This window comes from Vigna umbellata, chromosome 9 (genome assembly GCF_029865625.1).
Source record: "Vigna umbellata cultivar VRB3 chromosome 9, Vumbellata_1.0, whole genome shotgun sequence".
Classification (NCBI taxonomy): Eukaryota; Viridiplantae; Streptophyta; class Magnoliopsida; order Fabales; family Fabaceae; genus Vigna; species Vigna umbellata.
Window position 1 is genome coordinate 29848342 of NC_142173.1, and position 27458 is coordinate 29875799.

The following is a 27458-nucleotide window of genomic DNA, read 5'->3' on the forward strand; positions in this document are numbered from 1 at the left end:
TGTTCACATCTTGTATTTCTATAAGTGATATTTAGTGGGTAGGAGAGTGCATTGAGACGGGATATCTATGTATTCTTGTATACTTTGTCATAGTGGAATCCCTTCAACTCAGGTTGATTGAAGGAAGAATGGATGTAGGTTTGACCGAACCAGTATATATTGTTGTATTGATCGCTCTCTCCTTTTTCTCTTTTATTGTTGATTCATTATATTTGCTTTATTGATTTCAAGAAAACCAAAGATTTTGCTAAGTTTTTGAAAAGAACATTTTTGAAACAAAATCCAATCACCCCCTCTTGAGATATAAGGCATCACTTTTCTATAATAAGTATAAAACATACAAATAAATTAATTTAGAAATTATTATTTGTTTTTTATGTTACAGAAAACATAATTTGGTCACTTATATTAATTTAGAAAATTGTTTATCTTGATTTACTATATTTTATATTACATCAATTTGCCATTTTCTTTTTGTTTTCTACACATGAACTTGTATTGTTGATGGATAATATTTTGTTTTGTAAAAAACATAAAGTATTAAGTTTTGATTTAGTCTCTTTTCATGTTTTCTTTGTGTTAAGAACCTAAAATATGGTGCTTTTTTTTCATTGTTATATAATTATTCGAAATTAATATCATCTACTTATGGCTATTTTATTAATACTGTTTCAAACACATTTGAACCTCGAAACCTTGAATCAGTATTTTCCCCGATTCAATGACTTATTTGGTTTTAAAAACATTCGTTCAAACTACTCAATCATGACATTATCGTTGGTACAGCCTTGTGTTAGAAATGTCACCTGTACACATAAATTTGATAATATAAATAGCAGTTGTTAGCATGAAGAAAGCACAGCACAAGCAGAGCATTGAACCAGATGTATAAAGTCCAAAACTCAAACGGAAGAGTGAATGAAAAAAAAAAAGGAAATAAGAATTTAAGAAACAGAAGCAATTGCAAAGAATTTAAAGTTCAATTATAAGTTATGTATACAAGTAACATAAGGCTTCCTGGCAAACAAAACTGATGAACATCCATTAATTAGAAAAGTTATGTTAGACCATTGTAACCTTTTATCGAGAAACTGTTGTTAAAGTACTTAGAAATTGGACTTCTGTATCATTCAAGAAGTTCCCATAAATAAGTAATGCAAGCTAGTATAACATAGGACCAACCTGCAAACTTTGGATGGTTGAATCTTGCTCTTGAATCCGCAATTTCTGATCTTGCTCTAAATGTAGAAGTTGAGCAACTTGATTTCTAAGCTGAGTATTTTGTTCTTTCTCTATATTTTGTTTGTCTGACAGCAAAACATGTTCCAACTACAACATACAAAAACAATAATGCAGGTTACAGGCAAGTCAGATGACTATGTTAAAAACATATCAACTTAGAGTTGCTAATAAAGGATAGACATTCTCGCGGAATTAGGCCAATTTTGCAGCCCAAAATATTGAATCGTGCTAACTAAAGTAATATGTTGTTAAAGAACAATTCATGAAATTAGAAAAAGCAAAAAAACACTGTAAATATAGATTGGGATAAGATAAAAAATGTCAATTAGTTATTGTAACTTCATGGATCAGAAATCAACACAAAATGTTTAAAATATTTAACAGAAAAACCACCTCAGCAAACCAAAATCAAGAATACATCAGAAGATGCACAATGTTGGATTTGATAGAATACTTGACAGTGAGTATGCAGTTAAAAGACTGATTTAAAACTTAAATGCATACATGCTCTTTAACATGTTGTAGCACAAATAATAAAGAATTGCTTAATGAATTGACATAACCCAAGCATATCACATTTTCACAAGTCACCAAATAACCACTCACTGCATAAAGAACTGGAAAACTGTTAGCTAATTCAAATACCAAACCTTTAAATCAGTCTGCAATGCGGAAGAAACTTTCCATGCCTTATGCACTTCATTAAAGAGTAAAACACACTGATCATTTACATCCTTAAGTGCCTGCTTGAGCTCCAAACCCTCTTGCTTCAGATCATTGATTTCTTTTTCTTTCTCATAGAGCTCCTTTCGTGCATCATTTGCCTAATAAAAAATATGACAAATACAATACATGGTATAAATACAAAATTTGTAACCATTGACACCCTAGTTTGCACTCAACATCATCAATCCACATACAATCTTATCAGATGTAATATGTACTAATAACTTTAAAAATAATCTAAAAGAAATTCACACTGACGAGTAAAAAGATCAAAACGGAGAACTGAGAATGGAAACTTACAACATCTCTCCACTTTTTAATTGTGTCTCGATTTCCCAGGCTTAACATAGAATTTCGAGCTCTGGCAGAGAAATTGAGAGATGACAATGTCTCAGATAAAATTGAAACACTTGGACACACATTCACAATCACCAGAGTTTTTGAACTCCCACCTGCACATATTAAATAGCACTAACTGCAAAAATTAGATCATGTGCCTGAACCGGTCATAAAGAACTGATCCAAATCAGGATGAATCATGAAAAAGTCTATAATTGCATGTAGAATCAATTTACATAACAAAAAGAGTGAAAAGCAAGAATGACTATACTTATAAATGAAGGTAAACCTTATACAGAAAATGCAGGTAATTAGTAAATGTTGCTTCATTTACCAATGTCTTTGTCTATCCATCATGGGATAAGGTATCTTTTGGTGGAATACAAGACATCAATGTAGCAAAGCCACCCAAACCCTCAACAAAAGAAAAATAGGCAATGAATGAATACAAGGGCAATTATATTATCTTCTTCCGAACCCTACCACCATTGCCTCCTTCAGTCCTGTCCACGTTCGGTTATCTGTTTGCTCCCTCCAGAATCTGAACCAGAATCTGGCACTACCTTCCATACTGATGTAGGCCAAACACAACTTTTCTTCCTCGGACACCCCTTGTAACTCAGAATTTATCCGCCCTATTGATCCAATTCAGCACTTAAGATTGAAACTGTAAAATAATTCTAGAGGGCTTAATTGATCCCTCTCACAATCTCCTATTTATAAGAATAAATTGATACACAAGTACATGATAAATAGGGTAACCCTAGACACAATATAATCATGATAAATAGGGTAATCCTAGACACAATATAATCCTGATAAATAGGGTAACCCTTGACACACTATAATGATGATAAAATATGATAAATATTCTAACACTCCCCCAAGAGCATACAAATTGTATGTACCAAGCTTGGAAAAAATAAACTCAATTCGAGGACCCCTTAATGACTTGGTCAATACATCTGCGAGTTGATCGTTTGACCCAATAAACTCAGTACATATTTCTTTGGTCAACAACTTTTCACGAACAAAATGACAATCAATTTCTATATGTTTAGTCCTCTCGTGAAACACTGGATTTGATGCAATGTGGAGAGCAGCTTGATTGTCGCAATACATCTTCATAGTATGGATGTCACAAAATTTAACTTCTTGAAGGAATTGTTTCACCCATATAAGTTCACATGTTAGTGATGCCATTGCCCTATACTCGGCTTTCGCGGTTAATCGAGCTACTACATTCTGTTTCTTAGTTTTCCATGAAATAATGTTTCCTCCCAGAAAAACAGAATATCCTGTAGTAGACCGTCTATCAATAGGTGAACCTGCCCAATCTGCATCACAATACCCAGAGACCTGAATGCTTCCTTTATCTTCATATAACAATCCTTGCCCGGGAGCCTTCTTTACATACCTTAGAATGCGAATGAGAGCATTCCAATGGTCAACACATGGAGCCTGCATGAACTGACTAACCACTCCAACTGCAAAGGATAGATCTAGCCTTGTGATAGTGAGATAAATCAGTTTGCCAACCAGCCTCCTATACCTCTCTGGATCGGAGAATAATTCACCTTCTTCTGTCCTCAATTTCTGGTTTGGGTCCATGGGACTGTCTACCGGTCTACAATCAATCATGCCTGTTTCTTGTAATATATCAAGAGCATACTTCCTTTGGGAGATTACAACTCCATCTTTTGATTGTGCTACTTCAATGCCTAAGAAGTATTTCAGACTTCCAAGATCCTTGGTTTGAAAATGTCTACACAAGTACTCTTTTAGTTGAGATATTCCAACAGCATCATTTCCTGTAATGACAATATCATCAACATATACTATTAAGTAAACACACTTCCCGAGAGAAGAATGACAATAAAAAACTGAATGGTCTGCTTCACTGCGTTTTAGCCCAAATTTTTGAACAATGGAGCTAAACTTTCCAAACCAAGCACGTGGCGATTGCTTGAGGCCATACAGAGATCGATGCAATTTGCATACCATACCAGACTCCCCCTGAGCAACAAACCCAGGAGGTTGCTCCATATAAACTTCTTCCTCAAGATCACCATGTAGGAAGGCATTCTTGATATCCAATTGATGAAGTGGCCAGTGACGAATGGCTGCCATGGCAAAGAAGAGACGAATAGTAGTCATCTTGGCTACAGGAGAGAAAGTGTCACAATAATCAAGACCATAAACCTGAGTGTAACCTTTTGCAACAAGCCGAGCTTTGAGCCGATCAATTTCACCATCAGGGCCAACTTAAACTGCATACACCCATCGACAACCAACTGCCTTTTTGCCTGGGGGAAGGGGCACCAGCTCCCACGTATTACTGTGGTCAAGAGCCTGCATTTCTGCAATCATAGCTTGTCGCCATCCAGGATGATCAAGTGCTTCTTTCACATTCTTGGGTATAACAACAGAGGACACTGAGGATAAAAGAGAAAAATAGGAGGGCGACAATCAATGATACCTTAGAAAATTATAAATGGGATGAGGGTTCCGAGTGGAACGAGTACCTTTTTCTAAGGGCAATAGGCCATGCTGAATCATTTGCACCAGGAGGCGTGGGAGGAGGTGACGAGGGAGAAGAATCTGAAGTAGGAGATTCACCATTGTCTTGGGGAGGTGGACTATCCATTGGGGCCATGTGTGGGATGATCTCAGTATGTGGAGGAACAGGTGTAGAAGGATTGTGATCAAGAGTTGGAATGACAAAGACAGTAGAGCTATTTGACTCAGCCATTGGAATAGGAAGGACCTGCTGGAGGAAAGAAACATCCTGAACAGATGGAGAGAAGTAAGGAGTCTGTTCAAAGAATGTGACATTGGCAGACATGTAATACTTCTTAGTTTCAGGAGAGTAACACTGATATCCTTTTTGAAGTCGAGAATAGCCTAAGAAGACACATTTGAGAGCGCGAGCGGAGAGTTTGTCTAGACCTGGAGACATGTCATGAACAAAACATACACAGCCAAACACTCGGGGAGATGTATGAAAGAGAGGATTATTAGGAAACAAAATGGTGAAAGGGACTTTATTATCAAGAGAGGAGGAGGGCATCCTATTAATAAGATAACATGCAGTTAAGATGGCATCCCCCAGTGATGGACAGGAATATGGGCACCAAGCAAAAGGGTACGAGCAGTTTCAACCAAGTGTCTATTTTTTCGTTCTGCTATACCATTTTGTTGTGGTGTATGAGGACAAGTAGACTGATGTAAGATACCATGGGAACTCAAGATGGCAGAAAAGGAGGATGAGAAATACTCTTTTGCATTATCACTTCTTAATATTTTGATTACTTGACCAAATTGATTCTTGATTTCATTTAAAAAGGATGTAAAGATAGCTAACAATTCAGAACAATTTTTCATAAGATAAACCCAAGTACATCTTGAATATTCATCAATAAAGGTAACAAAATATTTAAAACCAAAGGACGAGATACGACTAGGTCCCCATATATCAGAATGGATGATGGAAAAATTAGAATTACATATTGATTGAGACCTTTTAGGAAAGGAAGATCTAACATGTTTTCCCAATTGACATGACTCACATTCTAAGGTTTGGAGACCACTAAGTTCAGGACACATCTTTTTTAATTTGGACAAATGAGGATGGCCAAGTCGATCATGTAGCACTTTAGGATTAGGAGTAGCAACACAAGACACCCTTGGACGAGATCCAAAATGGTATAATCCGCCAGCTTCATATCCTTCTCCAATCTGTCTCCCCGAACCACGCTCCTGTATAACAAAAGATTTATGATCAAAGGTTATTGAACAATTTAACGTTTTAGTCAACTGGCTTAAGGAAATTAAATTAAAAAGACAATTAGGGACAAAAAGGACTGAGTTGAGATTAAGGGAGGGAGACAAAGAAACATGACCGACTCCTTTGGAAGAAGTTTTAGATCCATTTGCAAGGGTTATGAAATGAGGTTTTTCTCGAAAGGAAATAGATGAGAACAAAGAAGTATTACCAGAAATGTGATCAGAAGCACCTGAGTCAATTACCCATGAATTTTGAAATTCCATAGATTGAGAAACGCAGGCTGTTGATGTATTGAGAGATTGAGATGGTTGTGCCAAGCTGTTAGACTTTAACCTTAAATACTCTTGATATTCATCCTCAGAAAACATAGAAGTGGAGGACCATGATAGATAATTTTTTCCATTTAGCTTCTCGGAGGTAATTGATGGACTTCCAAAGAAGGAAAGAGTACTGTCAAATGCCATTTCTGAAGAAGACGAATAGTACTAATGAGGAACAAGAAAACCCTAAGGGTTTAGACGAAGGAAACTATGACAGTGATGGACGACGGTGGCCGACAACGGCGGGCGGTGGCCGACAGCGACGGTGGCCGGACGACGACGGCGGTGACGGTGGTCGGACGGTGGCCGGACGGTGGTCGACGACGGACGGCGGTGGCCGACGATTGACGGTAGCCGGCGGCGGGCAACGGCGAACAGTGGCGGGCGACGAAGAACTGTGGCGCCGGACAGATATATATTACGAGATAGAAACCAGAGCGGGATCGACCCGCTCTGATACCAACTTAAGATTGAAACTGCAAAATAATTCTAGGGGGCTTAATTGATCCCTCTCACAATCTTCTATTTATAAGAATAAATTGATACACAAGTACATGATAAATAGGTAACCCTAGACACAATATAATCATGATAAATAGGGTAATCCTAGACATAATATAATCATGATAAATAGGGTAACCCTTGACACACTATAATGATGATAAAATAGGATAAATATCCTAACAAGAATAATGAAAGAATAGAATTGAACGAATAAATATCTTTTATTGATGGTAATATCTGAATAAACAAAAGTAAACAATAATTGGGAGCATAACCTCCATCAATTATTTGGGAGCATAACCTCCCTCACAAGACAATAATGTCTGTCACAAAACTCAATAATAAAAAGCATACCCTTAACCCTAGACTCTAGCTTTATTTATACTAATTATTTCCCGCCCCATCTCTTACTAAATATTTCCCTAGAATATATTTGCATTTAATATAAATATCTCTATATTTAATATAAATATCCCCATATATTACCCTAGCATACATCCTTAATTATAAATATCTTATATTGAATATTTCTGTAGGATATATATTTATTTACTCTAATTAACTTATACTGAATATTCTCTCCTATTGTGGCTCATTTTACTGTAATTAGCTCTCGCCCCCCCTAACCGCTACGCAGTTAAGATGGTGATTCTTCAACTGTTCGGCTCAAGTCCTTCCCTGCTTCCCCACCGTTCGGCCTGGTCGCTCCCCATTGTCCACCGTTCAGCCTGGTCGCTCCCCTTTGTCCAATGTTCGGCCTTACCTCTCCATGTCTTCCACCATTCAGCCTTTACGGTCAATACCATTTGGTCTCACTTCCCTCCTACCTTTCTTCTCCTTCTCATTACCTCCCACCTTAAACCCTAACAACAGTCATAGCAACAGAAGAGTGCATATGCAGCAATATATTTCTGAATAAGCAACAAGACCATAAGAATATCAAATGAAGACAAAATCAGACAACAGCTTCATGATTACCCAGACAGCAGCATATGTGATGTGACTATTGTGACAGGACAGGTAACTGCAGCTGCTATCACTTTGTTTCCAAGTTAAAGTTAGAGGGGGAGATTGAGAGAGAAACAGAACAGTGTCTCTTTGGAGAGAATTAGAGAATGAAAAGCTTTTTATTCTTTTAGAACGTGGTACAAAGGTTGAGCATGTCATCCAGATATAAGGAATGGAGAATATTCCCTAGAATTATAAAAATTGATGTTTGCTAAACAATAATACACATAAACAAAAAATTCGGTAGCATGCAATATATGGCCACAGACTTCTAACAATGAAAAAACCACACCAAAGTTGTAAACGCACATTGGCATTTTAATAAGCAGAGACATCAAAGATAATAAGAGGGAAGAAAAAATCAATACCAAGTGAATCTGCAAGCAGTTTTGTTAGCACTGAATTTTCATAAGGTATTATATCCTTCTTTGATGTTAAAGAAGACAAAACATCTCCCAACCTGCATATTCATTTTAAAAAAGTAACAAATCAGAAATTTAATTTTTTTCACTGCACCACATTCTTTCAACTAAACTTGCTTAAATTTCTATATAAATAGAAAATAAAATCTATATATAAAACAAGAAAATAGCTGGCACATATTAGGAGTTACAAAGAATCAAATTACATTTCATTTTTGTAGATACATAGAATTGTTATCCAAGCATGGTTCAATACAGTATACAAATCAGAACCAGGTTCAAGTACTATTGTTGTTCCTCCTTCCTTGCAGAGCAAGTTTAATCAGAAACCCACATCTAAACTTGATTGTAAAGATGATGTATTGGAGCTTTAAAATCCATTTCATCATTGATAGGGAACTTCCAAATAAGCTCATGCTAGGCATTGATAGGGGACTTAAGGAATTAAGTAAATGTAGCATAAAAGTATAGCCAAATGTAAGTATAGTGCTCTAACACCATAAGTGAAAGCAAACCCGAATCAATTATTAGGAGATTAAATATTGAAACTTTCGTTCCCTAAGCAGAAGCAGAACTAAAAATATGGTTAGCTTCCGTGGTAACATTTGCAACAAGTAATGAAAGCTGATAAAGTAACACATATAGGACAACAGAAAATACTTTAAGTGCATTGCCACCTAAAGACATGGATGGACAAAAACTTAATCAACTAATATAAGCAAATACTGACAAATTTACTAATGGAGAAAAATAATGCATTAAGTTACATACGCTGAAAGAGACTTCATAACATGCAGCAAATCTGTGACACGGTCCCCACTGTCATCTTCTGTTATTAAACCTTCACTTCCAGCTAAATCAACCATATAGAGTTTACTATATGAGTTTTCACCCGTGATCAAATTGTTATAAAATATGTGTACTGTGACAATCCTGACAAAAAAAAAAAAAAAAAACATGAAATCCAGAGGTGATTTAGTCTACAGCAGTCAGAAAATATGGCAACAAATGCACAGAAATATCAAAATAGAAACAACTACAAAAGAAGAACCTTTGACAATCTTCTTTCTGATAATACAATGTCACAAATGATACATTTAATAGAAAATGTTATTTATGCTGTTTCCAGTACAAATATTCGAAAATAGAAAACAATGTAAAAAAAGGGAGGAGGCCCTTTTATAATTATTTGTGAAAACATCAAATTAAAATAGCAATGTCTTCTCAAACCACCAATACAACACACACACATACACACATGTGTGTGTATGTGTGTATTTTATGGGACATTTCTAGTGAGAGGGTGAGAGGAGTAAATCCTGATCACACAACCATATACTAATGGTCAAGGCTTGATGGAAACCCAAGCTAGGCTTGCTTGGATGCGTAAATCTTTCCACTCAAGCTTCAAGGAAGAACTCCTGGTTGGATCTTGGATAAAATCTTGGAAGGAATCTTAGATGAGTTCTGATCTTGGTTTTGTTGAAGCAATGAAAAAGGAAGAGAATAAAAGATTATAATTCAAAAAAGAAATACAACGAATTAGGAAGAACCTTACACCACCTAAACTTCATAAGATAAGCAAGAATGGTGATTCACCATTTGAGACAAGACTCTCAACATAAAAACCCTAAAGAGAAATTTGAATCACACCATTTTGCCACAGAAGAGATAAGCTATGAATCAAATACCACCCAAGAAAAAAGACAAGGAATTTCACAAGAACACCCAAAAAGTATTATGATTCATGTTATATTACACGAAAGCGATTAGCTCCCTATATAGAAACTAAGGCCATGGATTGTCTTTGACCCAACACGGATGGTCATGAGAGACACGTTATTCCTAAGGTAGCTAGCTTATTCCTATCTCCAATCAAACATACTCAAATTGAAGCTATGCTAAAAATATGAGTAGATGTTATTAATATTCCTCTTTTACAATCACATCAAGATTGCTTTAATTATTTTTAATATAAACATCCATTGTTGAGATTTGCTCCTTTTACACTCTCACCTATTTTGATGTGTTTCCTACACACACACACATCCCAAGGAGCAATATTCAATATATACATTTGATCTCAACAGATAAATTAGTAAATGCATGCTAGGTAAAGTCGATCAAAAAGGTATATCGTGCAACTCAAAATAACATAAACGACCACACTTTCAACACAATATAATGTAGGAAGAGAATTTAGACCGTACAAATGAGAAACATTATTCTTTGCCAAATCATTTTCCCGAGTCTGCAATGCAGCTTTTAATACTGCAGAAAACTCAACAGGATTGTCAACCTTTTCCTGTGCCAGTTCCACAAAACATTCAGGTGACCCCAAGCTGAGTTTAGGAGTGTTTTTCCCTGCCTCCAAAAGTAGATCCCTAGTCTGAAAACACAAAAGAATATAAAAAAACTACTCACCCTAAATGAACAGAAAATCAGGAAGTACACCAGAAACACAATAGGAAGGGGGCATGCAATAAGTGAAAATAGAAAGAGACCTCTTCATTATATAGCTCACAAACTGTAACACAGAATTTATATTGAGAAGTAGAAGTTGAATCTAAATTGGATAAATCAAACAACTCCTCAGAACAACGAGCATATAAACCTCGATCATAGCTTGATCCTTCCTGAGAGTAACAAATGAATGTCAAAGAAGCAATTGATTAGGCCAATAGTCATTGACTCAAGACAAAAGAACACGTTAAAGTAATTCACCCATAGGGCAGCCATTTCATTTTCAATATTAGACAACATTGAACTTAAAACACCTTTTATTTTATAGTAATTTATTTGAGAGGAATTGTTTTGTGAATGCACACACATAAACAGCAAGAGAAAGAAAGCAACCATAGTGTGTGTCTTTCCAGAATGTGTTTGTCCATATGCAAATATGGAAACATTATATCCATCCAAAGCTGATTGTACCAGTGGTTGAACATCACTAAATAACTCAGCTGCAAACAGAAAATCAAGGGTGAGAAGTGGTCTATAGAGTACATATCGAAGATGGTGCTTAAACTCAAAAAAGATGGTAAGAAAGGATAAAATCCTTTTACCTTGACCCACATGAGGTCCATAAACTCGGTCAAATTCAAAGTCTTTCTTGGCATTGGACAAGGATTCATCACCAGTATTTACACTAATGGTATAGTCATTTGGAAATTCAACAACTGAAGCACCTTCATTTTCAAATAATGGCCTTGCTCGGCAGAATACTCGTATGTTTCCTGCAAATAATATTAATTGCTGCAGTTTTCAGCTCAGAAAAGCTTATACATGAGTATGCTTCAATAAGAGGAACATTGAGTACTTAACTAGCTTCACTTCCGGTTACTATAAAAATAGAAAACAGGAGACCAAAAAAGAGTGAATGTAAAGAAACTGCCCAACACTTCAGGTAAATTTATGCATAAGCTACCTTTAGATGTTAATAAATCATTGAATAGTCTTCTTTTCTCATTGATCAGCGGAGCTATTTTTGCTTCAGTTTCAAGGGCTACATGATCTGAAATTCAAAGTAGAAATTTTCAAAATTTAGTGACAGAAAACCAACAGTACAATTTCACACACAAAATAAGAAAAAAAAATGTATCAAAGTTTTAAACAGAGAACTTCCCTTCCCCCAAAGTTTCTTGGTTACTAGAAACAAAAGATAAAATCGTGCTTAACTTCATTTATTTCGAGAAACTAAATGCTAAAAATGTCAAATCTATTATTATATGTTAACATAGATCAGACCTTGTAACTGTGTGAAAAACCAAGACTCTCATTTCCCTAAAAGGTTAAAGAATGAATCTCATGTTGTCCTGAAATTATGTATTTCATTCAAGCAAAAGAATTTACAGGAGAAATGTCAATATTTCAAAACCTTTGGTCCATTTAAGCCGCATGATCCAAGAGTCAAGAAAAATTAATTGCTTACCTAGCTTGCGGATTTTCTCTGCAAGAACACCTAGATATCGTGTAACTCGATCAAGTTTTGCATTTGAATATTCTTGAAGTTCATTTGCCTCTTGTCTTAATTGCACATAGTCTTCTCTAGCAAGCTGTGCAAAATATCTGATGTGATTGTTAACACATGACGAAACCAAAATCACATTATCCAAAACAATTGGCAAGGATGCCACATGAAAAACAATAACCCAAACCAGATAGAAGACGGACCAGTAAAATTATCAGTACTTTAAAAGTTTAAATAGTATTAAAAGCATTACATCTTCTAACCCTCTTATTTTTTTCTTGATAAATGGTTGCATGGAGATTTTAACTACACCCAAACTACCCAAAAATCCCTTATTAGCATATTCCATTACAGAAAGTGATTTTCAATACGGAACGTTATATACTAGAATATTATAATCATTCGATAACATATGAAACTAATCATTTAGCTTATACTTGTCAAATAGAATACATAAACAAACAAAAATAGTCCGCTCTACAATTTTTAAAAACGGGTACAATCGGTACTCTGTTCTTTTTTACAACTAGAATTCAAATTATAAGCATACACCAGCACATTTCTAGCCTCCATGCTTTGATCCAAAACTCTTCCTACGCCGAATTCTTCTTGCTCATATCGTAATATTCAGAACAGCGTCTTCTAAAACACCCTAAGCCTGAATTCAAATATTGATACCGCAAGAGTAGCCTCTTTGTAGTCGTCATCACAGAATCACTAAGTACTACAAACAATATAAGTTGCAATAGCCATCCAATAATTAATCGAAGTTCACAAAAAGGACAATGGTGAACACAAAAATCTGCAGTCATTCATTAAAAAAATCAACGCACTCATGTTAAGTGAAAACACCCTTCAACACACAACCCCGAAACAAATCCTATACACTCTTCGATGTCACTCCAGCTTAGTACGTCGAAATTTTACAGAGCCTTCAAACCCCGCAAGCATTGCACCTTCCCTTTCTTCGCAAGCTGAAACTACTCGTAGAAACCACAACGCAGCTCTTAAAGTGGAAACACGACCTAAAACGTCGTCGTTGCAAGCACTAGCTACGAGGCAGAAGCTAAAACCATTGGAACACTTTCCAAATCAAGAAGAGAAAGGAAGGGCCAAAACGTCGACGTTGCGAAGAAGAAGAAAAAGTAACAGCACAGTCATAAGCGGAGACGAAAACGCATTACCTTGACTTTGTCTTTCAACCGTTGAAGCTTCAAGGCCACGGACTGCCTGGGTTGCGGAAGAACCGACGTAGCAGAAATGGAGTAACGCCGCACCAATGGCGCAGTAGGTTTCCGATCAGCGTGCTCCAGGGGAGGCGGCGGAGATTGCGACGGCGGAGATGATTTCCACGGGTCGAAGCCGGCGACGTCCCAGCTCCAACGGTTCCTCTGCTCCGCCATTTTGAATCAAATTTGCGATTGCGTGGGTTCGAATTTGAAATGAAAAGGAGAGGAGGAAGGGAATACAAATTTAATAAATAGAAATAAATAATAAATGGGAGGACCTTTAAGGTTTTTATGATACAATTTGTGGCTTTTTGGTTTGGGTTTTAGGTGTGATAATGAATGGAGGGAGATGGTGATTTTGGTTGAGAGAGTGTGGACGGCGTCGTTTTAGGTGTGTTGTTGGGCTTTTCTCGCTCACATAATATTTTGTGCCTCTAGCTTGTTTAACTTTCGCTCTCACCTTACTTATTGCTCTCTCCTTCTCTCTCTTTCTTCAAAGTTTGGTTTTTTCATAGGATAAGGCAAAGCACGTGAAGGTTAGTAGTTCCTGTTTGGCTTCGCCACGTAAAATTCTGCTTCCCAAAGTTTTTGCCTATTTTTTCTACTTTTCTAAATTACTGTATTATTTCTTTCTCCTTTAAAATATCTAAAAGCAGACTTAAATCATTACAAAGGACATCTTTTATTTAAGGTCCCATTAATTTTTACATAAAAAAAAGTATATATTCTTGAAAACCATTTATTGTTAATTAAAGCTAAAAGGTTATGACATTTTATTCTTATTCTTATTGAATGAATTTCTTGACTTATTAGCAAGTGAAAATTTAATGTTTCAATAATACCATTAAATCATCATTTTCTTCTTAAGTGACTTTATCCCTCATGGATATATGATGAGTGCATATTTATGTCCCCATTTATGGTTTAAAATTAAATTTTTGATGAAATTCATGTGCTTGGATGATTGATTTAAAGAGGATTTGTGATGATTGGAATTGTTAGATTTGGGAATTAAAGAGACGTAAAAAGTGAGTTTTAGCGCATAAAATATTCTTGGATGTTTTTACGTTTATTTGTGCAGCTGAAATTATAAGTTCTATTTATCCAAATGGCAATTCAAGGCCCAAAATCAGGTTTTATTTGGAAAATAATGTACAGATAGGCCAAACATTCAGACTTTACCCTTGCACCTCCTAAAATCCCTACATACACTCTTATTTCTGAAACAGGCCAACAACCAAGCCTAAACATTAAGCCATTTTCTACTAAAGCTCCCTAAGTTTCTAATTCATACCCCTCCTAAGCCAAACTTCACCAGATTATGCCACGTGTCCAAATCCTCTACACGTAGATCTAACCATTAAGAAACTGCCACGTCATTAATCCTCTGCATACCAAATAGTCTAACCACATGTTGCCACATCATCATCTTCTTTCCAAAAACCCTAATTCCCAAATCCAACCCTAGCCGCCACGGACGCGCCAGTCAACTACCGCCTCCGCCGCTTCGTCCTCCACCGACAATCAACCTCGTCGAACCACTACAAGACGCGTCACCACCTTGAAACCGCCGCGCCGCTCCGCCACCAACCTTCAACGCACATCACCATCTTCCTCGCTCTACCAAAATCGCGCCTCAACACTCCAGGCCGCTGCCACTGCCTTCCTTCCGTTGTCAACCTTCAAACCGCCGTACCATCCTCACCGTCGGCCAACTTCTTTTTCTTTCTTGCAAGATCCCGATAGTCGTCGTGGATACCAGTCAGGCCACCACCGTGAAGCCACCACCATCAACACGCATCTTGCGAGAACCGAGTCGCATCTTCTACAACCACTGTCATCTTCCTCGCGTGCCAATCTTGCCGGTCACTACCTTGCCGCAACCATGCTCCGCAAGAGAGCCACCGTAGGCCGAAGCCTCCACGCATCAGACCATCACCGGATCTGCAACCGCGAAACCGCCGCGTTCCCCACCATCCTCCTCACATGGGCGTCTTCTCCATTCGCGACTTGCAAGGAAAGATCATCAAACCAGAATCAAAACCTGTAAAACCCAATCTGATCCGAAAATCCTTTGAACCCTAAACGCCCAAATCGAACTCTAAGCTAGAATCCCAATTGATTTCGCCACCATCTCCTTCACGCAAACCCTTGCCTGACCGCGACTCCCTCCTCCGCATCGTCGCCATGAAAAGCCACCTGCAATTCAAAACTAGAAAAAGGCAAAAACGAAACCCAATGTCATGAAAAACTTGATGACAAATTTATGAACACCGAAAAACGACACCACAAACTTGTTTAACAATCAGCAAGTGTGACCGAATCGTTTCAAGTAATAAAACTCGGTAAGACCAAGTATCGTTCTCCCAAAGGACTCACGGCCTAGTTTAGTTATGTGATTTGTTGATTATTTAAGACTTAAGAACAAATTGATTGTAGGTTTAAATGCAAAAGACAGTAAATAAACATGTATGCATGAATTTGATCAATGGAAAAGACAGAATGCAAACACTTTAATGAATTATATGGATGAGTATGTTGTTGGGGTTATCAATTTCATCTTATCCACTCTCATATATTTTAGGAATTCAACATTCTTTTCATCAATTGTTAATGCCACTCTCTAAATCACCTTGCAAGAAGGCCTATCCTTAATTACGAGTTCATACAATTCATAGCATTCCTAGTAATTAGTTCTGAAGTGCAGGAGCTTAAAGGCAACCAATTTCATGAATGATCAATCAACTAAGCATGGATGTTCATGTGCACAATGAATATTTCCTCACTAGGTAAAGTGTTTCACTCAAACACAAGTGTATAAGAGGTAATCACTCATTCACTCCACTATCACAATGTCACATGAATCAACTTTTCCTTTCATTTAACCACAATAAAAAACATTCACAAGCATGCATCATCACAAGGACTTTTTCAATGGCTTATAACGTGGCTGGGCTAACAAGAAAATTGGTTTTTCTGGATCACAAAACCCTTGAGTTAAGAGAATCATATCAACACAATCATTCTTACTTTTCCCAACTTTCCTTTTGCATTGAGCTTTGCCTTTTCTTTTCTTTTCTTTTCTTTTTCTTTTCACATTCTTATTTCTTAGCTCTTAGCTCAATACTTTCCTTTTTCTTTTTCATACTTTCTGATGAGTCTTTATTTCTTGAATTATATTTAGTTTATTGCACTTAAATAAATCAGGGAATTGTGTTTAATTGTTTGTTATTTCCCCGTTTTCTGAATTTTGCTTAATTTGGTTGGAAATTTGTAATTGTGCTAATTTGGGTTTTCTGAGCTGATTAAGTGCATTTTTGAAGTGCAGGAAAATTTTGGAAATACATTTTGGGACATCAGGAAGAATGCCAAATAAATTCAAGACTCTCCACACAGACATTTTAGAATTAATTAAATTGTAATTCAGTAGTTTAAAATTTCTGTATCAACTCTTACATTTTGGGTCAATTTTTTGTAAACTAAATTAGACACAAAAATTAGAAGTTAGTGACTTGGCACCCTAGGGTTTTATTGTGTGGACCCCATCCTTAAAAGGATAACTCACGGTCTTTAGGGCAGAGCTTAGGTCCAAGGGTTTTTTTTTTTGGAGAGAGGAGATGGGGAATGAAGAGGAAGGACGAGTTCCAGCCGCCACCTAGGGAGAGCACACGAGAAGAATGTTTTCTTTCTTAGCTTTTCTGTGAACCATGTTTACCTTCTTGGATTTTGGATGAATGAGAATGGAAAGCTTTATGTTAATTTCATTTTGCTGATTTACTCATTGCCTTCTTTTTATTTTTGGTTCTTACACTTTCTATTGAAGCTTAAATCTATGATTATATTGTCTAATGGTGCACGGTGATTGAGATGGTGATTCACGGTGCAGCACATCATAGGATGGAACGTTGGCAAAAAGTGATTAGGCTTGGAGTAGGTGCTGATTTGAGTTGCATGGTGAGTGAAATGAAGAAGCGTTGCTGGAATGAAGAGCTGGGACGTGTTGGCTGCTGCAATGGAGAGCTGGAACGTGTTGGAGTTCCACGCTAATTTCAATTTTGTTTTACTCCTTGCCCCTTTTTCATTTTTGTTCATGTAATTTTTAAATTAAATGTTTCAATCCATTAATGTCACGGCTGGAAGGAGAAATCACCACTCACATTTAATTTTCTTTTGAAAAGCACGTTTAATTTTCAATTGCCTTGCTGGAGATTAAGCACACAGCTGCACATTTAAGTGCCTTGGTTTTGGGCAGATTTCGTTTTTTTTGTTTTGGAAGCACACAGAGTTGAGATGAAAGCTGTTGCTGCCACGTTGGAGTTGGAGAGGATGTGCATTGCTTGCTTGCTGGAGAGGTGCGGATGCTGAAATGGTGAAGCACGAAATTCAAAGAAGAGTAGCGCACGTACTGGGAGGTGATAACAGTTGAAAAACTATTATTTTCATGCTTAAAATTGACACTAAAAGCAACCTTTACACTTAGAAACTAGCTTGAAATCATGCTTTTCTGCATATTTTCATAAATAAGAGAGCTGGACAGGTTTATGCTTGATTTCAGTGTTTTTGTGCAGGTTTTAAGGTGAATTTGGTGAAAGAAGTGAAGAAGGAGAGAGATGAAATCAGAAAAGACATCAAAAAGTGCAAAAGGAGAAGCCGAAGTCACCGCTCAGCGGCAGTTTACCGCTGAGCGGCACTCAGGAGCTTACGAGAGATCCGCTGAGGGGCAAAATGGCCGCTGAGGGGAGAAAACAAGACACGCACTTACCGCTGAGCGGTATTTTACCGCTGAGCGGCACTTTAATGGGCTTGGACCTAATTTTTTGTAATTTACGAATGGTATTTAAGCTTTAAGGTTTCCTAGGGTTAGGTATCTTTGGCTGGAACGAAGTAAACTCTCTCTCTTCCACCCCTTTGAAGGAGGATCTTGGATGCTGAGGCTTCCTCTTCACCTTTTTAGGGTTTTATCTTTCATTCTTTCATTGTTATTCATCTAGGTTCACCATGAATATGGTGAACTAAACTCTGTATGTTTGTTGGGGAATCAATGTAATCTTTTGAAGCTCTCATATATGGAATCTGTTTTTACATCTTTTAATTAAGACTTATGCTTTCTTTCATCATTAGTTAGGGTTTTTCCTCTTTGCTTAATGCTTGCATTGTTTAACTCATTCGATGCATGATTATTGGTTTTGTCGATACGGGCGCGTACGGGGAAGTCTAGATCCGGGGAATTTCTCCCAATATTATATTGGTTGTCGTTAAGCTCCTGCACTTATGAACTGATCATTAGGAATGCTAGGAATTGTATGAACTCGTGATTAGGGAGAAGTCTTCTTGAAAGGTACTTTAGAGAGTGGCATTAACAATGATGATTTGAATGTTGAATTCCTAAAATATATGAGAGTGGATAAGATGAAATTGACCCCCAACAACATATTCATACATCTATTTCATTGAAAGTGTTTATCTTTTGCTTTTGCCATTGATCAAAACTTCATGCATACATATTTAATTTTCGTCTTTTGCATATATAAAAATCCAAATATTTTGTCTTTAAGTCTTAACTAATCAAGAAACCACACAACTAAACTAGGCCGTGAGTCCTTTGGGAAGAACGATACTTGGTCTTACCAAGTTTATTACTTGAACGATTCGGTCACACTTGCCGATTGAAAAACAAGTTTGTGACATCATAATTTGGTGTTCATAAATTTGTCCATCAGTAGGTCAAAAGGGTTTTTGTTTTTTCTTCATTCACACTTGCATCGAGAATGCTTAATATTATATATATTGGAATGCATTCAGCTTGGAAGGAGCTTACTAAGTCATTTTATTTTCACTTTTCAAACGTTTTTAATACCGTTTCCGTGATGAATGTTGCATTTCATTTTCCTGTTGTGCGTTTTCCAATAGTTGCTGCAATGTTTAATTAATTTATTAGTTAAGCATTACTCTCTTAATTGAAGTTTTATTCCAGCTATGTGCATTTGATTGTTGGTATTTTGATAGCTTTAATTGTGTTTGGATATTTACCTATTGCATTGTTTACTTTAATGTTTTCATGCACTTTGATGCTTTTAGTTATATTCGGTTTTGTTTAATTTTCGATTTCAATTTAGTTTAATTGCATTCACAAAGCACTTTCACAAACCCCCCCACTACGTGTTTGACCTAAGACTCAAACCCAATTTGGTCCTTGAGAGACGACCTAGGAGTCACTTCCTAGTACTATACTGCATTCTTTTATGCACAACTTTTGTGGGAGGTGCGACCCTCTCAACCAAATGGCGCCGCTGCCGGGGACCAATGGTTCGGTCTTAAGTTTTGTGTTGTGTTTGTGTGTGTTGTGTTTTGTCTTGTGTTGTGATGTGATGTTCTGTTTTGTGTGTGCGTGTTGCATGTATAAATGTGTTGTGTTTTATTTGTTTCGTGATTTTTAGTATTCTTCTTTTTCCATGTCTACCTATTTTGATTTTGTGAATACTGCTTATTTTGCTAGTGCCTCTGATTATGATTCTCCTTCTGCATGTTACTCTGATTGTAATTCATATTCTGCTGATTTCTATGTTGAGAACAATATGACTCATCCTCTAACTTCTGAGAGTGCTCTTTGTGAGTCGGTTTCACTTAATGAGGATGATATTCATTGCGATCTCACCTCTGGACTGATACATTTGCTGCCTAAGTTTCATGGTTTTGCAGGAGAATGCCCACACAGACATTTGGAGGAGTTCCACATCATGTGCTCTTCAATGAAGCCTCCAGATGTCCCTCTTGATCACATTTTCTTGAGCGCATTTCCACATTCATTACAAGGAGCAGCTAAGGATTGGAAAGACTCTCTTCCTCTGAGATCCGTTACCGATTGGGGATATCTTGAGCATCAGTTTCTGAGCAAATTTTCCCCTGTGCAATATGCTTACAGCAACGGTCTTGGATGGAATGACCCTACCTTGGGATGGTATAATGCTCCACAGCATCAATATCAAGAACCACCATTCTAGAGTACTTTTATGCCTCCACCAGTCCAGCAATACGAGAGTCAGCAGTATAGTGCTCCTGCCGAAATAGCTCCTCAATTTGGCAAGCAAGAGAAAGGAAAAGGAACCAGAGCAACCCCACTCTAGCAGGTTCCTCTCTAGGAAACATGAGAAGCACTTTAAAGTGGTTCAGGACAGGAGACTTCTAATGGAGAGAAAGGTTGGAATGATACCTAACTTTGCTCCTCAATTTGGAGAGCAAGTATTAGGGAATGATTGGGGAAAGCTAGCCACTTATCCTGCACCTGCCAACATAGCTGTGGTAAAGGAATTTTACACCAATGCAAAGAAGATGGGTGATTATCCAGCTGAGAATTATTTGGGCTATGTCAGAGGCCATGCTATCAGGTATGATCCTGATTCTATTAATAACTTCCTGGACACTGTATGGGCTGGTGAAGTGCTAGTTTGCTCTTTGCATGGAGGAAGGTGCTGATTATGAGGATGTGGAGAGAGTATTGTGTATACCTGGAGGACACTTCCAAAGGAATAGATCTGGCTCAGTGGTTAACATTAGGAGGACGGATTTGACTCCTCTTGCAAAGTATTGGATGGCGTTTTCTCATGCCAACATTCAGCCATGTTCACATGTGTCAGATATTACTCTCAGCAGGGCATTCTTCATTTACTATGCTATCAGAAACTTGAATGTTAATATTGGGCAGGTGATAGCTGACGAGATTAGTGTGTGCGCCAATACTTCAAACAACAAAGCACCACTAGGACATCCTTCTTTGATCACGCACCTTTGCAAGATAGCCGGGGTGGACACTTCTGCTCCACCATTTGAGAGGCCAAGAAAAGCTATTGATGAGGCCTATTACAGACAGTACTGTGGAGGTGAGGATGCAGCTCAGCCAGTTCCACCACGCCGTGCTCGTAGAGAGAGAGGGCCAGCACAGAGTCAGACATCTGCTGATACACATGAAGCAGAACCATTCCAGATGAGGGACATGTATATGTCTCTTATAGGTGCTCAGTTGCAGTCCATTCACAGAGGGCAGGTGGCTACGGCTGAGATGATTGTGGGGATGTATGATACACCTCCAGCCCACAGGTGGACTATGGATGAATTCCATAATGTGGTAGCTTGGCCAGAGGAACCAGTGCATGGAGGAGGAGCTGGAGCAGCTGAAGCTTCAGCTAGAGAGATGGAAGAAGATGAAGCTGATGATGATGATGCATTTGAAGATGAAGAAGATGAGGAGGAAGAGGAAGATACAGAGGACAGCTCAGACTGATGATGAACTGGGATAGCATTTACTGATAAATGCTATCATATGATTATGCTTTTGTGGTTTAAGTTTTCTGAACTTACTTGTTTTTGTTTTTAGATTAGGGTTTGATGTACTCTATTGAACACCTGGTTTGTTATGATGGTTTGTTATTAACTGTGATTGTGTGATAAGTAATGCTGAATGATGCTTATGATTGATTGATGTTGAGATGATGTGCACATTAAAATGCTTATACAGGTGATTCACAAGCTTTGTGAACAAATGCAGGATATCATGATTGTGATTGTTAATTTAAGTAGGATGTGTATGTCAAATGTGAATGAGCTTATATGTGAGATTTTGAGCTCCAGAGTTGTCATTGTTGAATGCTATTACTTTGAAAGCATGAATGATTTTGCCCAGGTTTTCTATGATTGAATCAATTGCTTGTTTTGCATCATATGATCAAGGCCGTTTGTTGGAAACCTTTTTATTGGCCAAATTCGTAAAAATTAGCCCACTAAAAGAGAACACTTTGTGTTCTATCCTTTGAACCCTTAGCCTTGAACATACACTGAAACCCTTGATTGAAAATCTTTACCTTGAGTTAAGTAGAAGATCTTGTGTGGTATTGTTAAATGTTCAAGTTTGGGGTTGTTAGGAAAACATGAAAAAGGAAAAGCATTGAGCTAAGAGCCAAAAAGGAAGTATAGGCAAAGAAAAAGAAAAGAAAAGAAAAAGAAGTAAAGCTCAATGCAAATGCAAAGGCAAGTTGGGAAGAATAAGAAAAATTGTGTTGTTATGATTCTCTTAACTCAAGGATTTTGTGATCCAGAAAAACCAATTTTCTTGTTAGCCCAACCACATTATAAGCCATTGAAAAGTCCTTGTGATGATGCATGCTTGTGAATGTTTTTGATTGTGGTAAAATGGAAGGCAAAGTTGATTCATGTGACATTGTGATAGTAGAGTGAATGAGTGATTACCTCTTATACACTTGTGTGTTGAGTGAAACACTTTACTTAGTGAGGAAATATTCCATTAGCACATGAACATCCATACTTAATTGATTGGTCATTCATGAAAAAGAGCATTTGTTGGGTATTAACTGACTTTGTGAAACACTAAAGCATGTGCACATCTTGATTGAACTTTTGGTCATAAGTTTGATTGAAGTTTTTACTTATCTAAAAAGAGGATTTTGAATGAGTGAACCATCATATGAATTGGTTGAAGATTGAGTTACATCTTGTTTGCTTGAGGACAAGCAAAGTTCTAAGTTTGGGGTTGTGATAACAGTTGAAAAACTGTTATTTTCATGCTTAAAATTGACACTAAAAGCAACCTTTACACTTAGAAACTAGCTTGAAATCATGCTTTTCTGCATATTTTCATAAATAAGAGAGCTGGACAGGTTTATGCTTGATTTCAGTGTTTTTGTGCAGGTTTTAAGGTGAATTTGGTGAAAGAAGTGAAGAAGGAGAGAGATGAAATCAGAAAAGACATCAAAAAGTGCAAAAGGAGAAGCCGAAGTCACCGCTCAACGGCAGCTTACCGCTGAGCGGCACTCAGGAGCTTACGAGAGATCCGCTGAGGGGCAAAATGGCCGCTGAGGGGAGAAAACAAGGCACGCACTTACCGCTGAGCGGTATTTTACCGCTGAGCGGCACTTTAATGGGCTTGGACCTAATTTTTTGTAATTTACGAATGGTATTTAAGCTTTAGGGTTTCCTAGGGTTAGGTATCTGATGGACAAATTTATGAACACCAAATTATGATGTCACAAACTTGTTTTCAATTGGCAAGTATGACCGAATCGTTCAAGTAATAAAACTTGGTAAGACCAAGTATCGTTCTTCCCAAAGGACTCACGGCCTAGTTTAGTTATGTGATTTCTTAATTAACTAAGACTTACAAACGAATTAATTGGGGTTTAAAATGCAAGACAGAAAATAAACATGTATGCATGAATTGTGATCAATGGCAAAAAGCAAAAGATAAACACTTTCAATGAAATTTATGTATGGATATGTTGTTGGGGTTTAATTTCATCTTATCCACTCTCATATATTTTAGGAATTCAACGATCAAATCACCATTGTTAATGCCACTCTCTAATGTACCTTTCCAGAAGGCTTCTCCCTAATCACGAGTTCATACAATTCCTAGCATTCCTAATGATCAGTTCATAAGTACAAGAGCTTAACGACAACCAATATAAAATTGGGAGAAATTCCCCGGATCTAGACTTCCCCGTACGTTCCCGTATCGACAAAACCAATAATCATGCATCGAATGAGTTAAACCATGCAAGCATTAAACAAAGAGGAAAAACCCTAACTAATGATGAAAGAAAGCATAAGTCTTAATTAAAAGATGTAAAAACAGATTCCATATATGAGAGTTTCACAAGACTACATTGATTCCCCAACAAACATAAAGAGGTTAGTTCACCATATTCATGGTGAACCTAGATGAATTACAATGAAAGAATGAAAGAATAAACCCTAAAAAGGTGAAGCGGAAGCCTCAGCATCCAAGATCCTCCTTCAAAGGGGTGGTAGAGAGAGTGTTTGCCTCGTTCCAGCCAGAGATGCCTAACCCTAGGAAACCCTAAAGCTTATGTATCATTCGTAAATTACAAAAAGTCAAGTCCAAGCCCATTTAAGTGTCGCTCAGCGGTAAACTACCGCTCAGCGGTGATTGCGTGACTTGTTTTCTCCCCTCAGCGGCCATTTTGCCCCTCAGCGGCCATTTTTCCCCTCACCGGATCTCCTGTGACTTCCAGAGTACCGCTCAGCGGTAAAATACCGCTCAGCGGTGAGTGCGTGACTTGTTTTCTCCCCTCAGCGGCCATTTTGCCCCTTAGCGGACCTCCCGCAAACTCCTGAGTGCCGCTCAGCGGTAAACTGCCGCTGAGCGGTGACTTCGGCTTCTCCTTTTGCACTTTTTATTGTCTTTTCTGATTTCATCTCTCTCCTTCTTCACTTCTTTTACCAAATTCACCTTAAAACCTGCACAAAAACACTGAAATCAAGCATAAACCTGTCCAGCTCTCTTATTTCTAAAAATATAAAGAAAAACATGATTTCAAGCTAATTTCTAAGTGTGAAGGTTGCTTTTAGTGTCAATTTTAATCATGAAAATAACAGTTTTTCAACTGTTATCACAACCCCAAACTTAGAACTTTGCTTGTCCTCAAGCAAATAAGATGTAACTCTATCTTTAAACCAATTCATATGATGATTCACTTTATTCAAAAATCTTCTTTTCAAGATAAGCAAAAACTTCACTCAAACTTATGACCAAGAGTTCAATCAAGATGTGCACATGCTTTAGTGTTCACAAAGTCATTTAAATTCCAACAAATGCTATTTTCATGAATGATCAATCAATTAAGCATGGATGTTCATGTGTGCATGTGATATTTCCTCACTAAGTCAAGTGTTTCACTCACACTCAAGTGTATAAGAGATGATCACTCATTCACTCTACTATCACAATGTTACATGAATTAGCTTTGCCTTTCATTTTACCACAATCAAAAACATTCACAAGCATGCATCATCACAAGGACTTTTCTATGGCTTATAATGTGGCTGGGCTAACAAGAAAATTGGTTTTTCTAGATCACAAAATCCTTGAGTTAAGAGAATTATACAACACAATCATCTTATTCTTTCCCAACTTTCTTTTGCCTTTGCATTGAGCTTTGCTTCTTTTTCTTTTCTTTTCTTTTTCTTTGCATATTCTTACTTTTTTAACTCTTAGCTCAATGCTTTTCATGTTTTTCCCAACAACCCCAAACTTGAACATTTAACAATACCACACAAGATCTTCTACTTAACTCAAGGTAAAGATTTTTCAATCAAAGGTTTCAGTGTATGTTCAAGGCTAAGGGTTCAAAGGATAGAACACAAAGTGTTCTCTTTTAGTGGGCTAATTGTATGAATTTGGCCAATAAAAAGGTTTTCAACAAATGGCCTTGATCATGTGATGCAAAACAAGCAATTAATTCAATCATAGAAAACCTGGGCAAAACCATTCATGCTTTCAAAGTAATAGCATTCAACAATAACAACTCTGAAGCTCAAAATCTCACATATAAGCTCATTCACATTCGACATACACATCCTGCTTAATTTCACAATCACAATCATGATATCATGCATTTGTTCACAAAACTTGTGAATCACCTGTATAAGCATTTTAATGTGCACATCATCTCAACATCAGTTAATCATAAGCATCATTCAGTATTACTTATCACAACATCACAGTTAATAGCAAACCATCACAACAAACCAGGTTTCAAATAGAGTACATCAGCCCTAATCTAAAAACAAAAACAAATAAGTTTAGAAAACTTAAACCACAAAGCATAAGCACATGATAGCATTCATCAGTAAATGCTATCTCAGCTCCTCATCAATCTGAGCTGTCCTCTGTATCTTCCTCTTCCTCCTCATCTGCATCATCTTCAAATGCATCATCCTCATCAGCTTCATCTTCTTCCATATCTCTAGCTGAAGCTTCAGCTGCTCCAGCTCCTCCTCCATGCACTGGCTCCTCTGGCCAAGCTACCACATTATGGAATTCATCCATAGTCCACCTGTGGGCTGGAGGTGTATCATACATCCCCACAATCATCTCAGCAGTGGCCACCTGCCCTCTGTGAATGGACTGCAACTGAGCCCCTATAAGAGACATATACATGTCCCTCATCTGGAATGGCTCTGCTTCATGTGTCTCAGCAGATGTCTGGCTCTGTGCTGGCCCTCTCTCTCTACGAGCACGGCGTGGTGGAACTGGCTGAGCTGCATCATCACCTCCACAGTACTGTCTATAGTAGGCCTCATCAATAGCTTTTCTTGGCCTCTCAAAAGGTGGAGCAGAAGTGTCCACCCTAGCTATCTTGCAAAGGTGCGTGATCAAAGAAGGATGTCCTAGTGGTGCTTTGTTGTTTGAAGTATTGGCGCACACACTAATCTCATCAGCTATCACCTGCCCAATATTAACATTCAAGTTTCTGATAGCACAGTAGATGAAGAATGCCCTGCTGAGAGTAATATCTGACACATGTGAACATGGCTGAATGTTGGCATGAGAAAACGCCATCCAATACTTTGCAAGAGGAGTCAAATCTGTCCTCCTAATGTTAACCACTGAGCCAGATCGATTCCTTTGGAAGTGTCCTCCAGGTATACACAGTACTCTCTCCACATCCTCATAATCAGCACCTTCCTCCATGCAAAGAGCAAACTGGCACTGCTCACCAGCCCATACAGTGTCCAGAAAGTTATTAATTGAATCAGGATCATACCTGATAGCATGGCCTTTGACATAGCCCAAATAATTCTCAGCTGGATAATCACCAATCTTCTTTGCATTGGTGTAAAATTCCTTAACCACAGCTATATTGGCAGGTGCAGCATAAGTGGCTAGCTTTCCCCAATCATTCCCTAACACTTGCTCTCCAAATTGAGGAGCAAAGTTAGGTATCATTCCAACCTTTCTCTCCATCAGAAGTCTCTTGTCCTGAACCACTTTAAAGTGCTTCACATGTTTCCTAGAGAGGAACCTGCTAGAATGGGGTTGCTCTGGTTCCTTTTCCTTTCTCTTGTTTGCCATGGTTTTCAATCTTTTTCCGGATGAGG

General features: G+C 37.6%; 1 protein-coding gene across 1 annotated transcript in view; it reads right to left on the reverse strand.

Annotated features, from left to right (window-relative positions):
- Window positions 1-13910, reverse strand: part of LOC124836175 (kinesin-like protein KIN-14B) — a 49727-nt gene extending 35817 nt beyond the window's left edge. The window contains exons 1-12 of the mRNA XM_088099583.1: window positions 13503-13910; window positions 12280-12403; window positions 11776-11862; window positions 11414-11584; window positions 11205-11311; window positions 10853-10984; window positions 10559-10737; window positions 9120-9281; window positions 8295-8386; window positions 2269-2420; window positions 1893-2066; window positions 1183-1329 (exon numbers count right to left, since the gene is read on the reverse strand). Of these exons, the coding sequence (XP_087955709.1) occupies window positions 1183-1329; window positions 1893-2066; window positions 2269-2420; window positions 8295-8386; window positions 9120-9281; window positions 10559-10737; window positions 10853-10984; window positions 11205-11311; window positions 11414-11584; window positions 11776-11862; window positions 12280-12403; window positions 13503-13721 (1746 nt within the window). The 5' untranslated portion in view covers window positions 13722-13910. The remainder of the gene's footprint in view (window positions 1-1182; window positions 1330-1892; window positions 2067-2268; window positions 2421-8294; window positions 8387-9119; window positions 9282-10558; window positions 10738-10852; window positions 10985-11204; window positions 11312-11413; window positions 11585-11775; window positions 11863-12279; window positions 12404-13502) is intronic.
- Window positions 13911-27458: the final 13548 nt, after the last annotated feature.